At 36.2% G+C, this 23,495-nt stretch overlaps 1 protein-coding gene and 1 pseudogene across 2 annotated transcripts in view; one reads left to right on the top strand and one right to left on the bottom strand.

Moving 5' to 3' along the window:
* The window catches only part of LOC148956702 (protein-lysine N-methyltransferase SMYD4-like), a 70,934-nt gene that overhangs the window by 35,297 nt on the left and 12,142 nt on the right, over positions 1-23,495 (top strand). For both annotated transcript variants that reach the window (XM_089086825.1, XM_089086833.1), the window contains exons 2-3: positions 5,218-6,036; positions 11,226-11,347. In XM_089086825.1, the coding sequence (XP_088942951.1) occupies positions 5,218-6,036; positions 11,226-11,347 (941 nt within the window). The remainder of the gene's footprint in view (positions 1-5,217; positions 6,037-11,225; positions 11,348-23,495) is intronic.
* On the bottom strand, positions 21,562-23,091 carry LOC148956703 (phosphatidylinositol 4-phosphate 5-kinase type-1 beta pseudogene; annotated as a pseudogene).

Below are 23,495 nucleotides of genomic sequence, written 5' to 3'. Positions count from 1 at the left end.
CTTCTAAAATCTTCTTTTAAAATGTCTCTATCTGTTTCACCGAAATAATCCCATAACCTGTCTAAAAGAGTTTCGCCCAAATAATCCCTAAACGTAATTTCAGCGTGTTCCTTTGTTATTGACATCTCTGCGCTAATGCATTTCAAATTAATTAGAAACCTTTTCGCGCGCTAAAACAATTCATCGCTAAGATGTTTCTTCGAGAATTTTTTCCATGGCCTTTGGTTATTAATATCTTTTGGAGTTCGACCAGTAGAACTGTTCCCGAGGCAAAGACATTAATGATTTGGATCTATTCCTGGAGAAATGTTTCTAGGCGAAAATTTTTAAAGTCTGACAGATGATGTCATTGATTGATTGATCCGTCAAGGAAGGGGAAATTAATTTGTTGTTTCTAAGGGGAATTATTGATTCACGATAGGTGAATTGAGGTCGACAGCACAGGTGTTCCAAGGTCGATGTTGTTGTTGTTGTAAGTGCACGCTCTCAGTGAATGTCAAGGCCGATGTTGTTGTTGTTGTTGACACACTTTGATTACGCAATCAATTTCTTGGAAATTCACTTCCCCCTCGAGTCCTAGATCAATAACATTGTTTCCCGTTAGAATTCAATGCGCATGTGCAACCTTCGTTCCGGAGTTATTACACATAGAAACATCAAATAAATCGACCTAGGAAAAAGAGGTCATTGACCGATTACGCAATCATTCTCCCTAAGGATTCCATGCCCATATTAGGACCATAAACCACGTGGTGATCGTGGGATTTTTAAAAAAAAGTGTCCGGATCGGGATTCAAAGAGGTATTGTAATCGTGGGGCTGGTACCCCCTCCTCTACTGCAGTGTTATTCTCGTACATAGCACTAATCACTTTAATGTATTTGTCTGGTATACCATAAAAGGATAAAACCTTTGCTAAAGTTCTTCTATCAACAGAATCGAACGCTTGCTCATAATCTATAAAACTAAGGACCAAAGGTGTTTGACAACTCAGGCACTTCTCAATTATTAACCTAAGAGTGCAAATTTGGTCAACGCATCCTCTACCTTTTGTAAAAAACACGCTGTTTTTCTTTTAAAACTTTGTCTACGGCATCTCTCCGTCTAAAAAGTATCATGTTACTAAGTAATTTGCTACCTACAGAGACCAGACTAATGCCTCGATAATTACCACACTCATATTTATCACTTTTCTTATGAAGTGGCTTAAGTGAGGTTTTCCTAAAATCATTTGGTACTTCCCCTTTTTCAAAAATCATATTCATAATCTTCAGTAACTTATTTCTAACCCCAGAGCCACCATATTTAAGATAATTACTCAGATAATTCTTGTACAAGTCTGTTCTTCTTTCTATTAAACATAAAGCTTTTTCACTAATATTCTTAGCTGCAGTCCTAGCTTTCTTCCCTATGACACCTTCAGCAACTTCACAAATTATTTTTCTAAAATTGTTCCAACCTTCTTCCACACTATCAAATTTTAAACTCTCAAGTTTAGTATTCAACTGTTCTTGGAAAGTTTCTCTCAACTTCTCATCCTGGAGTCTACCATTATCATAACTTCCCGGGAGGTACCCTTCCGAAATTTGAGCTTTAGATTGACTCTTGACACTATACTAGTAGTGTCTTCTTGATTTAGATAAACATCCCTTCAACATTCTCTGAAAGTCTCAACTTTATGTATGTATTTGTACTTTATGTATGTACTTTATTTATGTTGTATGTATGTTGTAAAGCTGGAAGTAAGGACGTAAAGTGTCTTTTGATTTAGTTCGTTTTTCCCTCGACATTTCCGGAAAGTTTCAACTGAATACTCTTAGCTGTTCCTGAGATATTGCTGATACGCCCTTTTAGCAACCTGGGTGCACAGTGTCTTTGCATTTAGTTCAACATCCGCTCAATATTTTCTGAAAGCTCCATTTTAATGCCCTTAGTGGTTCTGGAGATGTGGTAAATACATCCTTTTAACAAACTGGGTGTACTTTGTATCCTTTGATTCAGTTCATCACCCCACTCAATATACTCTGAAATATTTGACTTAACGCCCTAAACTATATCTCAGTTATAAGAGGTAGACTCTTGACACTATACTAGTAGTGTCTTCTTGATTTAGATAAACATCCCTTCAACATTCTCTGAAAGTCTCAACTTTATACCTTTAGTCATTCCTGAGGTATTGCATGTATGTTGTAAAGCTGGCCGTAAGGATGTGTTAGTTCGTTTTTCCCTCGACATTTCCGGAAAGTTTCAACTGAATACTCTTAGCTGTTCCTAAGATATTGCTGATACGCCCTTTTAGCAACCTGGGTGCACAGTGTCTTTGGATTTAGTTCAACATCCGCTCAATATTTTCTGAAAGCTCCATTTTAATGCCCTTAGTGGTTCTGGAGATGTGGTAAATACATCCTTTTGACAAACTGGGTGTACTTTGTATCCTTTGATTCAGTTCATCACCCCACTCAATATACTCTGAAATATTTGACTTAACGCCCTAAACTGTATCTCAGTTATTACATAAGGCCCTTTTCTATTATAAAATACATTTTTAAGCTGTTGCCAACTTTTATTCATTGATACCCATGGCTCAAGGCATTTTAGGGTTATTTCATCCCCGGAGAACTTAGGTTACGTCATCCCCTGAATCTAAAAAATTTTGATCGAATGTCTTTGGAGGTTAAGGGAGGATCGAGTAGCAAAGAAGGGGCTTGGCTGTTACCCTTTAATCACTTTGTTACTCCTAAAAAGAGTACTAGAACTTTTAGTTTCCAATCGAATGAGCCTTGCTCAACCTTTCTATCACCACCCCTTCCATATGAAGTACTTATTAAAAAAAATAATACTAATAAGTAAAAAATTTAAGACTTATTGATTTTTACTACTGGCAACACTAAAGCAATGTCTCTGAAACCTTCTTTCTGACTCATTGGTTTTTGTCTGACTCTTTAGTCACTTGTTGGATAACTCTTCAGTTATTTATTTAACAGGGCAATATCCTGCTTGTTGAAGCTTATTCGAGTAAACTATTAGATAATTCTTAGATCAAATTTCGGCTAATGTTCAACCTCTTTTTTCTCATAAACTCTTAGTTTGATAAATCTATGTGTAATTATATTCTATGTATGATAGTCAGTCTTGCAAAATATTAATGCGCTTAGTATAGTCGAAAATCATTTATCAAATGAAAAATTATTAATCAATATAAATTATTAATGAAAATATAAAAATTCTTCGAATTATTATATATATCCCTGGTACTATCTGATGCTAAGGTATTTTGATGATTCCTTCTTTTAATAAGTATTTTGCTCTGTTACCATATCTTTTGGTATATAATGCCACACGGAGAGTTTGTGGATGACAATTATTCCTGTTTTTTAGTTTTTTTTATGATTTATTAAATAAATAAAAAAGTTCTGTCAAATGAAAGTAAAATGCGGCTTTGAAACTTCAAACGGACAAAAATTATTCCGCGTCTGAGGAAGTATGCCACCATTTCGTCTCTCCACTCTTTACGGTAAAGCCATCTCATATTTCAAAATGAAAGCCAAAAGTTCAGTTGCACATTAACTCCCCCTGCTTTTTACTACAAAATTAGTTTTTGCCGCCAGTGCTTAAGAATAACTGCTCAAATAAGAACAACTGGAATAGGATGAAATATGTTTTCCGGGTGCCTCAAAATTTCCTATATACAATTCAATTTTTCATACAAGTATTATAAATGGCAATCGGTAAATAAAATTCCTATAATTACCCATCAATCCTGTTTTCTACACTCGTAAATGCTTTTGGTAAAGCAGTAGAAAACTTTCGTTAATTTTTATTAAATTTCTTGGAAAAACGCAAAATTTTGTTTGTTTGCTCATACAAGCTTAAAACCTCCACTAGCCTATAAGGTTCTTGGACGTGCTGAGTGTTATTATGCAATTTGATTGAATACTGCACCCCTTTTAGGAGGCGTTTCGCCTCTTTCTCAAATCGAACGAACATTGTGAGACTCTTCATGATAAGTTGAAACTAAATGAATTTTATGTATTTTGAATTTCCCTTTAAAAATGTCTTTTTGTTACATTTACTGCGATAGAAATTTCTTTTTTAGACGTTTGGTCGCAATAGACACAAGTCTCTTTACTTACTGTTTCTACGAACCGTATGCTCTATTGTATGATTTTTTAAAATCTTTATTTCATAAAAAGATTTAAAGATTTGCAACAATTATTGACTATTTCATATAAGAATTTAATTTTTACTTTAGTGCTATATTCCTTGTATGCCGTGATAGTTTTGATTTCTGTTGTGAAAAATTACAACTTCCATAATTTAAATGTGAAATAACAGTTACGGGCCCTGGATTTAAAAGAAATGAGAGAGGTAGCAGATTCGTTGTCTAGGAATTCTAGGTCTAGAATTCCTAGACCTGAGGTGTATTTACAGAAACAAAATCGGTAATAATACAATATGTGACATTTATGGAATTTTTCACTTAAAACAAATTATAGCAACTTTGTAAATGTCTCTTATAATGAATCGAATACCGTACAAATAGTTTGTTTTGGAGGGAGAAACTCTTTTGTTTGGAAAAGCATTTGAAAAATTAGAATGGAAAAACAAAATTGAAAAATGTAGGAATTTATAAGATACCTTGAAAATACATTCATATAGGGTGGGGAGAGGGCTTGGCCAAAAGCCATCGGCCAAGTATCAAAATATATCGAAAGCCTATGTATACATACCTGAGTGGCAGATTTGCTCGACTTTTTTATCCTACATAAGAGAAATATCTAGACGAGGACACTCCCCAGATGCAACCCTTTCATTCCTATTTATTTTTCGACACATTAGTGAAAATAATTTTTTCTAAAGATAACAACATCATATTCTTAAACCTTTGGTCCCAGCTCTGGGAAATATTTCTGAAAGTTTCTATGAATGATATTCTATTTATAATATTCTTTTTAGTTTGCATTCCATTTTTATTCCTAGTATTAGTTGTAACGCCGCTGAATGGTGTAAATGGTGAGTTTCCAATCAATTTCAATCTGTTATCTGATCTCCGGGGGTTTACCCTTTGAAATTGGTGCAGATGACCCCCCCTCAAACAAGGTTCAGGTCTGTGGCACATATAACCTGATCCCTTGAAATATTTCTGATTGTCTCTGACTGATCCTTCTACTATCTGGATTTTCTACTTTTCTAATTCGATTTTTTGTTTTTGTTTCAGATAGTATTTTGGGAGCTGCAATGAAGGTGGGAACTATAGACTTCGATGATTGGAAGCTTGGCAAAGAAACATTCGAAGATTTTGAATTTCGGTATCGGAAATTGTTGTCGAAGCTTCAAGATGCACAGACTTTGACAAGAGAATTTTCCGAATGCTCTTCCAATGCTGACAGCATATCATTTGTATCAGATAATCCTCAAATTGGACCTAAATTAAGAGAACAATTTTCATTCAGAATTCGAACAGCTAAATCTGATCGAAATTCAAGATTTTATCGGGACTTGGGTAATAAGGCTTACCAACATAAGAAATATCTTGAGGCGTTGAAGCTGTATAATAAATCTTTAATGTGCTCGCCGACTGGCTCTCAGGAGATAGCTGTTATATATGCCAATCGTTCGGCGGTCTTCTATGCAATGAAAAAATATGATGAATGTCTGAAAAACCTGGAAGCGGCTTTGAATTATAACTACCCTGAAAAGCTTAAATTTAAATTGATTGAACGCTATGCTAAAGCCAAGAAAGCCATGGGACTCTTCAAAGAGGTTCTCACCCTTGAACAGCAATGGAGGGAGGCTGTTGATGTGGGAGACATCCCAGAAGAAAAGAAATTAGAGATACGGAAGATCATTGATCTTTTGATGAAGGAGTGTCGTTTTCAGGACGATTCCTTGAAAGAAAAGTTCGTCAGAGTGAGATTGGTTGATGAACCGATTGGTGAAAGTAATGAAAACGTACCTGCCATGTCGAACAAGCTTCATGTTCAGTGGACTGATGAAATGGGGAGGCATGTTGTGGCTAAAGAAGACATACCGCCTGGTTTGTTTCTCTTCCTTTTTTCTTAGATTTATACTTTTTAACACAGCATCTGTTAATAATAATTAGATTAAATTGGCATTTTTGTTGTAATGCCCAAAGAAAAAAAGAAACGAAAGAAGGAGCCTATTTACGTAAAAGAACTCTTCCGTTACATCTATATCTTACTCCTTTTGCTATTTAAGTATATGGGTCAGAGCTTAAAATGGCAAAAGAAGAAAATAAGAATGGAATCGACGATAAGAAAATTCACGCAAAATATCCCCCGCTGGATTCTCATCTCAAAAAAGGAGAAAAAAAGTAAACATTGTAGTAAGAAAGGGAATGTATATATGCAGTGGTGGCAATTAGGGAGGGGGGGGGGTATGGATCTCCTTGATTTTGTCGAATATCATTTTTCATTGAAAAATTCTTTTTCTTTATCTTCATTAAAAATTGGAAAAGCGATAATGTTTTCCCTTACATTAAAAAATATATATTTGCCCCCCCCCCTTAAATTTTTGTAACATTTTCGCATAGTATAAGTGTGTATATTGCATTGTCTTGTAATTATAGTATAAAAGTATGTGTACAATGTGTATACATACCTTTAGTCGTATGTTAAAAAAAAAAAAATTAAAGAGAAAGCTTCCGAAAATGATTTTTGTGTATAAAAGGTACAATATAAAAATTGTTTTTGACTTTTATATAGCTCTAGAGTTTACCAGATGAGTTTGAAGTACCAAGGGCATTCTTTAAAGTGGTTCAGTGGAAACATGCGCAACCATATACGTCTTAAAACATTACGAAGAAAACCGGGAATTCAGTTTTTAACTAAAGAGATCTTTAATTTTTAGTTCAGTTTTTTACACTCACGGGTGCTAAGTTTAAAAACAAAGAACGTATGTGAACAATCAACAGAAAATAAGCGAAAAAAATATCATGTAGCTCTAGAATGTGTATCTTTCCTGATTGCTGTACCAGAAGGAAAATACAACCATTAATAGGCAGTAAAATTTGTGAAAATCCAGCGACTGGACGAGTAAAACTATTTTAAAATATAGGCTAACCCTTGCATGGAATAGCTACAAATCCAGGCTGTGCATTAATTATTTTTTATTATTAAATTATTGCAAGTTTCAAATTATTAGCTGTTGACTTACCTACAAGAACATCTGTTTGGAAAGACCAATTATTCTTTTTTTTTTATCCCTTCCAAATATTCATTCCAAAAGTGTCACATTTATTACTTAACTTGTATCACATAAAATACGAATATTAAATTCATTGTTTCGCTTCAGAAACAAAAAAAAGTAATACAGACACGAAATATTCAAACATTCGTAACACAACAAGTTATTTTGAAATATTCCCCTTACCTGTCTGGCTTTATATATGATAAGCAATTAGACTAGCCTTTTTCAGTGCGAAAAGCGTTATCGAACTTACCGAATTAGTTTCCACATGCACCGTTCGGTTTGGAAACACTGATGAAACTTCGCACACGAATTCTGACCTTTAATGTTTTGTACGGACAAAAGAAAAATAATACAAAATGCTGGTTTTCATGAATAGACCTAAGATGGAGCCAGGTGGCAAAAAATTTTTTATCTTGATTTCCTTGGTAGTTTAAATATACAGGAGGTTTCATCTATTTCACACTGGTATATCGAGAAAATTAAACATAAACTTGATTATTTTCAGGGGGATTTAAGTTCTTTTAGTTCTAGGGTACATTTACAAATTTTTTATGCGGGTGGGGGGGGGAGGGGATCCCTGTGTTCTCTTTGAGGTGTCACCGGTACTTTCAAGGGTAATTAGGACTTTAAATGGTAACTCCTAAAAAATATTGCGGATTAAAAAAATGACGTGGATTTCTTTAAAGCTCAATTTGCGTAATGTCCAAACAATTCATTAATTCAGACTCATTAAAATGAATTACTGAAGTAATTTTAAGATTACTTAAATTTCCGGTATAATTAAAAATAGATATTAATTTACAGTAAATGACTACTGCGCTAACTTCTTTTTGTTTTTGTTAGGGTGTTGCTGGGGATATAACCTTTTTTGTTCCTCACTATTAGTATGCAGATTTTCGCGCTCCTCTATCAATGCCATAACACATTCTGCTATGTCATTAACATCTTGTATAGGTCGGATAGTGGCTTTGACTAATATATGGTTTTCATGCGTTGCATAAAATTTGGCTTTCAGAAAATCTGCTTTAATGCCAGTGATACTAAGAATTTGCACTGGCTGTATATATCAAAATTCACTAGTTATTTATACTAGTCCAAAATGATTTTGTAGGGGGCTCCCTGCAAGTATTTTGTAGAATCGGAATAGCTTGACAATTGGTATAGACACCATAGTCAAAGAATTCAAATACAAAAATGTTCCTTCTCCAACTATCATAGGTAACCCAATAACTTCTTTATGGCTACATTTCCAATTACTAGGTTTGTCGTTTTATATTTCTGAATGTCCTTCAAAAGTGAAGATTAAGTTGAAGAGCCGACGGTACAGGCTGCACTTGGAGCCACGCATTGAAATAGAGTTTGAAGATGAACAGGGAAATTTCATTTAGTCCATTCTCTTCTCCCTTTGTTAACTGAGAACTGAGTCTTGAGTTAGGATCCCAGGCATTACTTGAAGCCCTTATACGAAGTTCACCAGAAGTGTTTGTTTTGTGGATCTTGACGCGAGTACGACTTTCGCCAAATTCTAATACTCTCAAGATAACCCCAGGTATCTACAATGGAACATCAGCTAAAGCTAAGAATGCGATTATGAAAATTCGAAATAAAGATCACAGGAACATTAATCCTAAGTTGATGCAAAGTAAACCAAACTTGCAAACACTATCAAATGCTCAGATAAGATTTAAAGCATGAACTGAATTCATAATATGAGGGAGCAAAACATAGTACTCAACAAGTTTACTATGTGCACATTCCAAGTAATTTCTTAGACCACATCTATAATTAAAATGAAATGAAAATATCGAAAAACTGGCAAAACCTGATAATACAGGGAACTTTGAAATGGGATAAAACTTTTTTTTTCAAGTCCAAATAATTTTCACATCCGAAAACCTTTATCAATGGGAAAAAAGAAGAAAGAAATATAAATAAAAAAATCTAGCTTGATTAAATTACACTTACGAAAAAAAATTAAAAAATACATAAGCACATGAAGCACAAAACACAAAACGTTACATTTGCCTCTTCATTTTTTTTTTTTTTTTAGGGGAAGGGTAAACTTGTTTTCGTCAGTCCTCACAAAAATACATACACTACCGTTATATGTATTTATCATATACTTTAATTACTACTACTTTTACCAACAAATCACTGTAGCATTAAGTCGTCTGAAGCCAACACAGCTACACACGCTCCTCCTCCATCCCAATATATTCAACACCTCCCTCTTTACACCTTCCCCTTCCCAAGAAGTTCCTATTTCCCTTAAAACTTTCCTTATGACATGCTTCCACCTCAACCGTTGACGACCTGGTTTTTATTTGGCCCAAGACGGTTGGCCGAAAAAGATAATCTTTGGCTATCTGACATCCTTCATCCGCAGAACGTACCCTAGCCATCTCAACCTTTCTGTCAACATAGCCATAAAAAGTGGGATTGAACCACACTTTCCGTACAGCCTACTGTTTGAGATACGGTCATTCATTTTGGTAACACTTTCATCTAGGATGCTTCAGTCATCAGCATAATCTAAGTTCAGGAGACTTTTACTTCCCCAGTTAATTCCGTGATCTCTCATTGTTTTGCTGTGCTCCTTAGGACAAAGTTTATCAAAATGATCCATATAAATGGGGATAGGACGCAAGCCTGCTTAACTCCTGATTCAATACGAAACCAGCTTCTAACCTCATTTCCTATCTTAGCCGCAGTAGTGTTATTTTCGCACATACCACTAATCAATTTAACTTATTTGTCTGGTATACCATACAAGGATAAGACCTTCGCTAAAGCTCTTCTATCAGCTAAATGAAGCGCTTGCTCATAATCTATAAATCGGAGGCTGCTTGACGACTCAGACATTTTTCACTTATTAATCTTGCCCGTCTCTCTTTAACTCTATTCTTATCACTAACTGTGGCCCTGTTCCTATCTTTAACTGTGGCAGGTCCAGATTGATTACTCCATTTTCCAGGTCTTCGGTAATTTTATCCATGGCCTCACTTCACATTTCCTTAGTTCATATTTTAATGTTTTCTACATTTTTTTTACATTACTCTTATTTTGATTTCCTAAAACACTATCTGCGACTTCACAAACTATTCTCCGAAAAGTATTCCATCCACCTTCTACATTGTCGAATTTTCAACTCTCAGTTTATTATTCAACTGTTCCCGGAAAGTTTCTTTCAAATTCTGATCCTGGAGTCTAGAAACGTCATAGCTTCCCGGGTGGTTGTTACCCTTCCTAAATTTCACTTTTAAATTAACCCTAGACACTACTAGATAGTGATCTTTTCTTTTAACGTCAAAAACAGCTCCCCTATATACCCTAGTATCTCGTATTGATCCTGCCAGTCTCCGGTTTAGAATAACATAATCAATAAGGTTAGCTGTCTTACCTTCATGTGAATACCATGTTAACTGATGTGCCATTTTATGACCAAAACTGTGTTTGTTATAACTAGATTGATGTGCCTACAAAATCGCAGTAGCCTGTAGCCATTACTGTTGTCTTTTCCTAGACCATATTTACCATCACGTTTCTTACCCCCTGGGAAACTAGTTTCTGAAAATCCTAATAAGTCCAGTTCAAAGCCTTTAAAGTTGTCAGTCGAAACGTCAAAACGACAGTAATTTTTTAACGTTGCAACTGTCCAATTTGCAATTTTTATATTCGTTAAATCATTAAAATTATTTTGGCCTTAGGAAAAGTAATGGTTTCAGAACCAGTACAGGATGGGGACTAACATATCTTCTCAAGTCTACGTTTAGCGCTTAAGCCGGCTTAGAGCTTAAGTGCTTAAGAATGACAAGAAGTCATTCTGATTGGAGGCTTTGCGTAATCTTGGGCTCGTCTTGGTCACAACATGGTTTTCCACACATGTATACAATATTTATGTGTTTTTTTTGCATAAGTTTTAAATTTTCTGAGGTAAATTTTAATTTATTGCTTCTCTCATTCTGCTCGTAAGCTCATCTTTTTCGTTTATGCTTTTATCTATCTTTATTATAGGGACGAAGCTAATTCATGAAACACCATATGCCTCAGTTTTGCTTCCCGAATTCTATGATACTCATTGCCATTATTGCCTCGCGTACGCTATTTTACCCATGGCTTGTTCCTGTTGTACTTTGGTAAGATATTTCAAACAATTATTAAATGCCGACAAATACGGGTATATGGTCTCTCAGCTTGCACAAATGATCATGAAATAGTGTAGTATTCAACCAAAGAGATTGGGAAACGTATAACAGTTGGGTATTCGGTCATTTAACACGGGAAGATAGGAATTGTACACTACTAGTGCCACTTACAGTGTAGCGTCTGGCGACTTTACTAAGATTTCAAAGAACATTGAATGCTTAATATGATGATCTGCAATAGGATTAGGCAGAAATTTCTATATAAATAACAATTAATTAGCATTTTCTTTATTCAAGAATTACTCTAGGTCAAAATTCAGTGTGCATAGGAAGGCCTAGGTTAGATTGGGTAAGTTATTTGACTTTAAGCTGGTATGTCTGCCAGCTGGAAGCTGGTAGAATAGAATTCTGCTCGTTTTTTACCCTCCCCTGCTTTTGTAGTACCTGAAAAGACAAGTGTGATACAGTTTTGGGTCAAACGAAGCTGCCAAATGCTATATGGTATTGGTAATTTCTGTTATTGACATCAGTGCTGTCTACCACTTTTATAGGTTCCCTATACACTTTGTGTCAAACTCTAATGATTAAATGTTTGAAATTTGAAGGATATCTGTAAGAGGATGTTCTATAGGATGAACTATAGAACAATGGTGAATGCAAATGAAAATGGGAAGGAAAAACTGCCTACTAGACTTTTTCTTCTACTTAAGTTTGGTTTTCTAGGCCAAGCGATTGTTTTTAAAAACTGGAAGCCGCCTTTTAGCTGTTATGTGAAAAGAGCACATGTGCATAAATTTATGTAGGAGGTTGTTTAAATTCAGAAAACGCAAAAAATGGGCAAATTCTGTGAACAATTTAAGAAATTACAGTACAAATCAGAACAATCATAATATCTTACAGGGGGGCATTTGGACGTAGTAGGTCTGAACTTACCATTCACCATAGCTTAGGCCGAGACACTTTGTATGGAAGGATTTATCGTAGAAACAAGTTGCAAGTGGCTTATTTGATTGGAAATTGAAAGTTTTAATGTTCTTTTTAAGAGAAAAAAGTGATTGGAGGATGAACAGCCCCCCACCTTTTTGCTCTGATCAAAATTTTTAGATAGTTGTTTTGCTTAACATAGTTGAACGGTCCATAACTGTGCCTCTGGGGGTGACATGAACCATCACAGCCTTTAGGAGAAGGGCTCTAAGTTGTGCACTTTGCCTATTGTCTACATGTATTGGGAAAGAGGGTGTGTTTGATTTTTTTCTCAAAAAAGGCTAAGGGTATTGAGTGAAGCTTTCACAGAATGTTGAGGGGTGTGTTGAACTAAATCAAATAACACTATGCTCATGCAGGTTTTCGAAAGAGCGTGTCTCGGGAACGACTTAGTGCATTAAGATAAAACTTTCAGGGCACGATGAGGGGGGTGTTCAATTGGCCAAAAGGCAATATGTACACACTACTACTGCTTTAAATACGACTACAACTAATGCTAAAAGTATCAAAGAGAAAATTTCAGGGAATGTGAAGGCGAAAGTTGAACTAAATCAAAACTATGTGCCTGCTGGTTGTCAAGGGAGCGTATCGGCAATATCCAAGGAACGGCTTCGACTATTAATTTGAAACTTTCAGCGCATGTTAAGGGTGATGTTGAAGAAACCAGAAGGGACTTCGCGCTTACTACTATAACTGCAATCACTACTACTGCGGTTACTACTACTACTACAATTGATGCTACTATGATTACTACTACTCTCCCACTGCTACGTGTACTACTGAATCGAAGGGTATTAAGATGAAACTTTCAGGGAATTCTGAGGGTGATGTTGGACTTAATCCGAACACACTCTGCGGACGCAGATTACCAAAAGAATGTATCAGCTACATTCCAGGAACGCCTTAGAGTATTAACTTGAAGCTTACAGTGCCTGTTGAGGGGGATGTTGAAACAAAACAAAACATACTATGTTGATACAGGTTATCGAAAGGGAGTATCAGTTATATCGTAGGAATAACTTAGTGTATTTAGTGAAACTTAAGAGGGATGTTAAATCATGAAAAGGCGCTATTTACACAACTACTACTAACAGTAGTAATACTATTGCTAATACTACAAGAACGACAATTACTAAGGCTAAATGTTTTAAAGTGAAACTTTCAGAGAATGTTGAGGGGGGAGGAGGCTGAACTAAACTAGAACATACTATGTGAATGCAGGATGTCAAACTTGGCCAAAGTAGAACCGCCACTGGGTGAAACATTTAAAAATACAATAAATGGTTACAAAAATATAAAATAATGGATTAGATTTGAAATTGCCATTTTGTATGCACATAAATTAAAATCCAGGCATATTTTTTAAAGAAAGTAATAACTTTTATATCCCTTTTTGCTTCCAAAAATTGGTTGCATTTTTTAATTGGGCAATATTTCTTTCCGAGTTTCCGATTTGAAGCAGCCACACTTTGAATCAATCCATGATATGGTATAAACATTTTCCCATATGGACAGCTGGACCTATAAATGCCCATAAATTGTGAAAAAGGGACCCTTGGATATTCATTAAGGCACAGCTTTCAGGCTAATATTGCCAAGAACCTTCCGCCCTTCTTCTATAAATCCTCAGCGTCTTTTTTAATGGATGCACTCCCTGCCCTCAATCTCATTTGTGCTAAAAGCATCACGTAGCTTAGACGATTTAGCGTATCCGCATTTATCATGGCTAAAAAAAAAGATTGTTTGGTTTTAGCGATGCTTCCCACTACGGTAAAAATAAAACTGGTTTTGACTATGGCTATAGATTTGCATTTAAAGTTTGTAGCTGAATGCGTAATCTTTTGCTATGATCTATTAGTTTTATGTAAATTACTACCGTAGGCATTTTTTAAATGCTCGGTTGGTCTATTCAACTGTCCTGAGTTATTAGCTTATTGAAGTGTAGAACAACATAGTTTACAATTTTAATTTGGAAAAAGAGATTTTCGGTTATTGAGAAAATTGATTTATAGCTGCGCATGTACCTATAATTAAAGAAGAAAAAGAAAAAAAAAATCATCGAAATTTCTTTTTTAAGGCGACGCTTAATATTAACACGGCACTTGTCTATTATATCAAGCACGCTCGAGAAGTGAAGTTTGGTGAATGCTAACGAAATAAAACAAAATTATGATGAAAATATAATAGTTTAGGGTACTTATGCATTATCACTAAACCAGAGCTGTACACGAAAGAAGTCAATTTTGGTTAATGCTAATGAAATAAAAGAAAATAGGATGAATATATAATAGTTTAGAAACACATTTGGGCTATATATTTGCACATTAGGAGGGCGGGGGGGGGGGTAAGCATAGCATATATTAAATACGTAACCTAACCTAGGTACCTTCCCCGAATCCCCTAAACCCCCCAAAAAATCGTTTAAATATTATAAACTCAATGAGAAACCACGCTTTGCCATCGATTTATCTAGCAAATACCCGTTTGTCTGGTTTTCTTGTACAGTCTATAGCGCTGGTTTAGTTATAATGCATAAGTTTCTAGTTTAGAAACAAATTTGGGCTATATATTTGCACATTAGGGGGTGGGGGTAAAGCATAGCATATATTCAATACGTAACCTAAACAAACCTATTTTAACCTAACCAAACTTATTTAACCTAATGAAAAAACGAAATATCATGAAAATAGAATACCGTCAACCAGGGTGACTTTTACATAGTTTTCAAGTTTAAGGCCCTCTAGGAGTTAGTAGAGGGGTAAAAAAAAATCTGAAGCTAGTGCCAAAAGTGCGACTTTTGCTACGAGATGGCAGCCTGAGACGCTTAATATTGCATCACTGACGCAAGTGCTTCATTCTAACGATAATTTCGATTATCAAAGTCACCTGGCTTTGGGGTTACTTTGACAACCGGCCTTAAGAGCATCATATTTGCTATAAAACTCGTTTATTGGTATCAAATGTATCAAAAGCGATAAAAAACATCAGTTATTACAAACTTTTTAGAAAAAACTTAAAAGACAGCCTTCAAAACTGACCAAATCAGTTACTCCAGTAAAAGAATAACCCGAGGAGATCATAAAACCGGAATGATCCACCCCAAAAACCAACTGACAAGCTTGCTTCTTCTGTCAGCATAAACTTGTAGCTCGAAGAAGCCACGCGCTTTATAAATGCGCGATGAATATATAATAGTTTAGAAACACATTTGGGCTATATATTTGCACATTAGGTGGGTGGGGGGGGGGGGGGGTAAGCATAGCATATATTAAATACGTAACCTAACCTAGGTACCTTCCCCGAATCCCCTAAACCCCCCAAAAAATCGTTTAAATATTATAAACTCAATGAGAAACCACGCTTTGCCATCGATTTATCTAGCAAATACCCGTTTGTCTGGTTTTCTTGTACAGTCTATAGCGCTGGTTTAGTTATAATGCATAAGTACCTAGTTTAGAAACAAATTTGGGCTATATATTTGCACATTAGGGGGTGGGGGTAAAGCATAGCATATATTTAATACGTAACCTAAACAAACCTATTTTAACCTAACCAAACTTATTTAACCTAATGAAAAAACGAAATATCATGAAAATAGAATACCGTCAACCAGGGTGACTTTTACATAGTTTTCAAGTTTAAGGCCCTCTAGGAGTTAGTAGAGGGGTAAAAAAAAAAATCTGAAGCTAGTGCCAAAAGTGCGACTTTTGCTACGAGATGGCAGCCTGAGACGCTTAATATTGCATCACTGACGCAAGTGCTTCATTCTAACGATAATTTCGATTATCAAAGTCACCTGGCTTTGGGGTTACTTTGACAACCGGCCTTAAGAGCATCATATTTGCTATAAAACTCGTTTATTGGTATCAAATGTATCAAAAGCGATAAAAAACATCAGTTATTACAAACTTTTTAGAAAAAACTTAAAAGACAGCCTTCAAAACTGACCTAATCAGTTACTCCAGTAAAAGAATAACCCGAGGAGATCATAAAACCGGAATGATCCACCCCAAAAACCAACTGACAAGCTTGTTTCTTCTGTTAGCATAAACTTGTAGCTCGAAGAAGCCACGCGCTTTAGAAATGTAATTTTCAACTCGATGTTGATTCCAGCGTTTTTATTTTCATCCTCGGTTTGACCAAATTGTCTGTCAACTCTGGCTACGTATTGTGATATGGACTTCTTTCCAGCCAAATCGATCACAACATAGTCCCCCTCCGTAGCGTGACCCTGTCTGTCAGGTTCTTCTGCAGGTCCCATGCTGATATCAGAGTCCGAACCGTCATCGAACTGAGGACCCTCTTGTAAACTGTCAGAACTGACATCATCTTGAACAAACTGTGGGAATTTTCTGTTCAAAATCTTTGACTTCTTACTTCTGGCCCTTTGTCTTTCGTCAGGAACAGTATCATCTGAGTCAGAGCCGTCGTTGTCTCTGGCACTAGTCGTCTGCATCCCTTTCTTTTTTTTCACTCCTTTTGGCTGTGGCATTTATAACGTCTTCAGACGAGATACTTTTTCCTGGTGCATTTTCCAATCTTCGACGCCGACAATGTGGAGCGATATCATCTTTCCCATAGCGCATACGCGCAAGTATCTCTGTAACTGTTTGTCCGACAGTTTTGACAGCGTCGCGTGTAGTTGAGTCTTCCCTGGGTATTTTTGCAGTTACGGCATCTTTGTTTATGGGAAATACTGAACAAGCCTTGAATCTGTTTTATAGTTTCTGCAGATGTTTTCCCCATCTCGTCCCATAGTCGACCGATTAGGGTCTTCAAGTGCTCTTTGGAAACTGTGGATTTGTTTGGATAGCGCGTCTTATATTCTGCAAGGACCTTCCTCCATACGCCTTTCATTTTTATAACTGTCAAAGTCACCCCCGAAATACTCTTTCTCCAAGGGGTGACTTGTTTTAAGGTAAATCCTTGAGTACTTACTGGGTGGATTTCTGATCATATTTATAAGCCTACTAATGACCCATAACAAAAAATCAGTCACCTGTTCTTTCGTGGTCAGGCAAATTTTCAGTATCCCTGAACATAACGAAAAGCACTTACTTTACACAACCAGTTCACAAGCAAACACTCTTTACTCGATGGAAGCCATTTCCACACTGACTGACGAAGATAATCTAAAGAGCCATCTAGAATTTTCTCGGATTTTTTCGTCACACCATCTGTCGTCAAAAGTCGAAAGAAACAGTTTTCTATGGTTGTGTCAATGTCAACCCTGAATATCAATCTCACCTCGGCTGCCGGGTACTTTATTAGCAAAATTGTAAAAACTACAACTTGGAAATATGCTCCCAGAAAGCAGAAATGTCCTCAAGAATTGCGTTAAAAGCTTATTATGCTGATTCCAAATATATAAAATTCATCAGGTTCAGTGTTACCCATCAAAAGTTACGAGCCCGAGAAAATCTGCTTAACATATTTGCCTAATTCAAGATATCTTAAAGGAAATTACACCACCAGATTCTGCGCACCAGAGAACCCAACTGTAGAAGCTTCAAGCTCCTATGTACAAATGTGGAATTTTGCTATTTTTGCATGAAGATAGATCACAGATGCGTCTTTATTTGTTTTCTTTTCTTTTTTCCCCACTGGTGATCGTATTGAAAAAAATGGTCCTAGAATATCGGGAGAGGGTGTATTTGAACGGAAATTTAAAGTTCTAGTGCTCTTATTAAGTGACCAAAAGTATTAGAGGGCAACTCGCCCCCTCCCACGCCCATTTATTTTCCAAAGTTATCTGATCAAAATTTTGAGATATCCATGCTGTTTAGTATACTTGAAAGATCAAATAACTATGTCTTTAGGGGTAAAATGACCCCCCCCCACAGTCCATGGGGAGATATCTTTAAGTTGTGAATTTCCCTCATTGTTTACGTATAGTATTGGTTATAGAGAAGTATAGGGACATTTTTCGGAAGGGAGAGGGTTTTTTTCCTTTGAGTGGATTTACATAACGAAAATCTCCCTTAAGGAGAGAAATTTCCCGGGGGTGAATGTTACACTGGGGGGATTTGACAGAATTTCTATACGAATTTCTTTTTACTTGTCGTACATTCTCTTTGTCAACTCAATTTTCCATGTGGAGATGTTTTGATCTCTGAAAATTGTAATATGTCCGATCACACCCATTGAGTTTATATTGAACCTAAGGCACGTGGATCCAAGAGACGAAAAACTTTTAATTTCATGTCATTGCTACCAAAACTTCCAAATATAAACAAAAATCGTAATTCAACCTAAGGTTCATGGATCCAAGAGACAAAAAACATTTTAATTTCATATCCTTTGTAGGAAAGCTCCCAATTCTAAAGACAAAATCTTAATGAAACTAAGATAAGACACAAGGATCCAAGATGACGAAAAACTTTTTAATTTTATGTCATTGGTACCAAAACTTCCAAACAAAGAAAAATAATAATTCGATCTCTTTCAATCCCTCAATCTAAATCTCAATCTCTCATCCCTCAATCTAAAAAGTATCGTATTACTAAGTAATTTGCTACCTACAGAGTCGCCAATTCTTCCTCACAAAACAAATCTTCCTTCACATCCAAGGTATCACAAACTTTTTCATTTTCCTCTATATCTTTTCATGCAACTCCATCTAGGTTTATCAAATTCTCAAAATGGTCTGCCCATCTGTCTTTAATTCTTTCGTTATCGCTAATTGTGGCCTCGTTCCTATCTTAAACTAGGCCAAGTCCAGATTGACTACTCACTCTCAATTTATTAACGTGTCAGTACAATATTTTACAATTATGCCGTCTAGCTGCATCTTCCAGATCCTCGGTAATTTTATCCATGGCCTCCGCTTCACACCTCCTTAGTTCATATTTGGATGCTTTCTAAACTTTCTTTACTTTCCTTTTGTTTTCATATGATGTATCACTCAGATAATTCTTGTACAAGTCCTTTCTCCTTTCTATTAAACATAAAGATTTTTCACAAATAGTCGTAGCTGCGGTCCTAGCTTTTTTCCCTAAGACACCTTCAGCAACTTCACAAATTATTTTTCTAAAATTATTCCAACCATCTTCCACATTATCAAATTTTAAGCTCTCAAGTTTAATATTCAACTGTTCCTGGAAAGTTTCTCTCAAATTCTCATCCTGGAGTCTACCAACATCATAACTTCATGGGAGGTAGTTAACCTCCTGAATTTTCAGTTTTAAATTAACCCCTGACACTACTAGATGGTGATCTTTACTTTTTAACATCAATAGAAGCACTCCTATATACCCTAGTATCTTGTAATGATCCTGCCAATCTTCGGTTTACTATAACATAATCAATAAGGTTTGCTGTCTTACCACGTCAATACCATGTTAACTTATGAGCCATTTTATGACCAAACACCATATTGGTTATAACTAGATTGTTATACCTGCAAAATTGCAAAAGTCTGTATCCATTACGTTTTCTTTTCCTACAACAAATTTACCTGGGCTAGGGTGCCATCTATCCTTATTTCTACCGACCTGGGCGTTAAAATCTCCTAGTAAAAACATATTTCTACCTGGAACCCTGTTTTTTGCTCCTGTAACTGTAAGTAAAATTCATCTGACTCACTAGTGTCTCCTTCAGTCGGTTCTACAGGGGCATATAATACTATAACTGATACCCTGAAGTTTTTAGTCATAAAATGAGCAAGTAGTATTCTATTTAATAATAGAATACTACTTGCTCATTTTATGACTAAAAACTTCAGGGTATCAGTAATAGTATCAGTTATAATACCTTCCCAGCCTAAACATGACTCCCTGTTTTTGTACCCCATCCTTCCTGCCTGAGTAAACAAATTCTATATAACCTAATTTCATGCTTCCTATCCCTGGGATGAGTTTCTGAAACTCCTAATAAGTCCAGTTCGAATCGTTTGAATTCGTCAGTCAAAATGTAGATACGATGGTCATTTTTTAACGTCGTAACATTCCAAGTTCCAATTTTCATGTTCTTTAAATTATTGACATTACTTTGGCCTCAGGAAAAGCAATGATCCCGGATACCAGTGCAGGGTGGGGATCACATCTTCTCAAGTCTACACCGAAGTGCTTAAGTCAGCTTAGAACCGGAAGGAAAAGTACAAATGGTGCTAGATCTTGTAATTTCCTTTAAAATGAGTCATTGAACAACTCTCTGCGATGTTCTGGTGTTAAGCTATCTGTGGAAAAGAAAAGAAGAGAGTGAAAAAAAAGATACCGTTTAGGCAGAATGCTGTAGTAGCTGCCACTTTTCTTGATTTCCATGCCAATATATTTCCCTTGTTGTTCAAGCCAAGGGAAAGTAAGTTTCATTTATAGGGGTTTCGTACAAGGCAGTTCTAATGGTGTACTTTTATTTTGATCTGAATCTATTTTTAGGAGCTATAGGTTATTATATTTCTTAACATTGGACGTGATCGTCTCTTACTAGGTTGCTAGCTACCGCTTTAACCCGGATTCGATCTGATTTTATTTTTAGGAGCTGTGTTTTTAGGAGCTGTGGGTTACCATATTTCTTAGTATTGGACGTGATCGTCTCTTACTAGGTTGCTAGCTACCGTTGCAACCTGGACAACTACTACGGAGTTGTAGAAAAATGCAGCTTTTGTAAGAAATTGATTCTATTTTTAAAATTATTATTTTTAATTTAAAAAGGGTTTTCAATGAATCCATTTCCTTTCAAATGAGCCATTAAACATCTTTCTATGACGTTCCAGCTCCCTGCTAGCTGAGGAAAGATATCAGAAAAAAAAGAGATGCATTTGATGTAGAATATCGTAGTTCAAGCGAATTTTCTTGTTTTGAAACGAGTAGATTTTCTTTGTTATTCAAGCCAAGACGCAGTACGTTTCCTAAATAGGGGTTTCAGACAAGGCGCATCTAATAGTTCATGTCTTGTTTTGATCTAACACTATTTTTTAGGAATTATGGGCTATTGTGTTTCTTAGTGTCGGACCTGATCATCTCTTACTAGGTTACAAGCTACCGCTGCAACCCGGACAACTAAGCCAACAACTGCAGGTACAACTAAGCCAACAGCTGCAGGTACAAATAACCCAACAGCTGCATGTAGAACTAAGCCAACAGCTGTAGGTACAACTAAGCCAACAGCTGCAGGTACAACTAAACCAACCACTGCAGGTTCAACTAGTCCAACGGTCGCAGGTACAACTAAGTCAGCAGCTGCAGGTACAACTAGGCCAAATTGGGGTCTGAACCTTCTACTCAAATTTGGGTCTGCTTTCCGTTCACAGCTTTTTTCTTCGACTGGGAATGTCTCAAGGAAGCGTCGATTTTCCTGAAAACTCCGGACTTCATGAATTTTAAAAAGCGCTGGGAATAATAGTCTGGTCTCTGCACGCTAGTACTATTACTATCAACAATTAGAGATTTGAATGCATGCTCCAACTTCTTCTTGATGCCATATTGCTGAAGAATATCAATATAGCCAATATAAAGGGCTAGACGATCTCCACTTTTATTCCATGCATAGATCGCACCGGACCCGAAATCATTTTCTTCTTCTTTTTTATGAGCTTGAACAGATTCAAAGGCAGTGGTGTTAGCAACATGCTGCTGGCGATTAATTGATTTAGACCTCGCTAAAGGTGGCCTTAGAGAGTCTTTGACATCAATCTGGTCGTCGTTTTCCTCTTCCTCAATAACTGGCTCATTTTCAGCTTTTGAGATATTATGCACACCAACAAGCAGCGAATAATCAATTATCTTGAATGACTCTAACACCTTGCAATCTATTTCCATTGTTTTGATGAGGGCGTCGTAGGTTTCGCTTTCCAGTAGGATTCCTTCCGGATGCTTTTCTATGAAATCAAGATCCTTGAAAGTGGGAGATTCCTTTGATCTTTCTTCCTTGGAAGCCTTTCGTTTGTGAGTAGATCCTTTTAAGTCGTATTTTTCATGAAACTGGATACCAGTCGGAAGTATATTATTCATCACTAAAAGTCTGATTTTATTGTAGTTGCGTTGGTAGCAGTATAAACCATAAAATTTGGGTAGTAAGGTATTTGGATTTTTCATTAATTCTGAGCAATATCCAAGTAAAAGGTTTCGCAGAAACGTTGCTTCCTTCTGCTGTACGCTTTTAATGATGAATGTATCATCTTTTGTTACAAAGAACAAGCTTCCACTGGCACCTGGGTTTTTAAGTTCTTTCCACGCATTATCTACCAGGGATACTAAGTAATCACTAGATTGGACCCCAAACCAATTTCTAAGACGTCCAAATGCTACTGGAGCATATGTTTTAAAAGTAAATGGCGAAGAGTCAAGCCGAAGCCTTTCGATAGTCATAACCGCTGAAAAGTCTTGTATGTGCAGGTTCCTCTCTGGCTTGACTTCGAGTCCTCCGACCGCTCGGTGAAGTCCCAACTGAATGGAGTTGGTAATTTTTTCTTTTGTTTTTGCGATCGTATTTTCATCAGTCAGAGTAGTGCTGTCAACTTCAGTTCCTGACTTAATTTTAATAGTCTTCTTTGAGGCTAGAGAAGTAACAGTAGTATCTTTTGCAGCTCCAATCACCATCTTCAAAGTAGAAGGTTCAACAATTTTCTCTGATTCTTTCTGCAACTCCTGCTCGGTAACGACTTCTTTTACTCTTTCTATCTTCTTTTTATGATGGCTCCAGTTGAAACGACAAGGGACAGTACCACTGTCAACTTTGATTTCTTGTTTCGTTGAGACTGGATCATTGAAATTCTTTACCTCACTGGATTTTTGGGGCTCACTTTTCATCATAGGATGAGAGTTATCTTCAGCTAAACTCCATCATTAAATTGCGTAACAAGTTCATAGAAGCGAAAGGAAAATGAAACTAATTTTAAAATTGTATGGTATTTTTAGAGTTGTAATAAAAAATTAAAATCACTGCTCAGACGCCATAAATAGTTTTGCAATTTACATAATAACTGAAATATTCAGTCCTCAGTTGAAAACTGAAACTATTTTTAGGAGTTATGGGCTATTACATTTCTCAGTATTGGACGTGATCGTCTCTTACTAGGTTGCTAGCTACCGCTGCAACCCGGATAAGAAAACAAATTCGGTAATGATGTTTTTCTAACAACGATTTCTACTAAGCTTCAAACTTTTGGTCTTCTTTTTTAAGGTTTTTGAATTGTCGTAATCCCTAAATAATTTCT

This window comes from Artemia sp. Qi Xiang Cuo, chromosome 1, assembly GCF_049724085.1.
Source record: "Artemia sp. Qi Xiang Cuo chromosome 1, ASM4972408v1, whole genome shotgun sequence".
Classification (NCBI taxonomy): Eukaryota; Metazoa; Arthropoda; class Branchiopoda; order Anostraca; family Artemiidae; genus Artemia; species Artemia sp. Qi Xiang Cuo.
The sequence above is the reverse complement of the archived record's forward strand: the minus strand, read 5'-3'. Positions and strand labels throughout refer to the sequence as shown.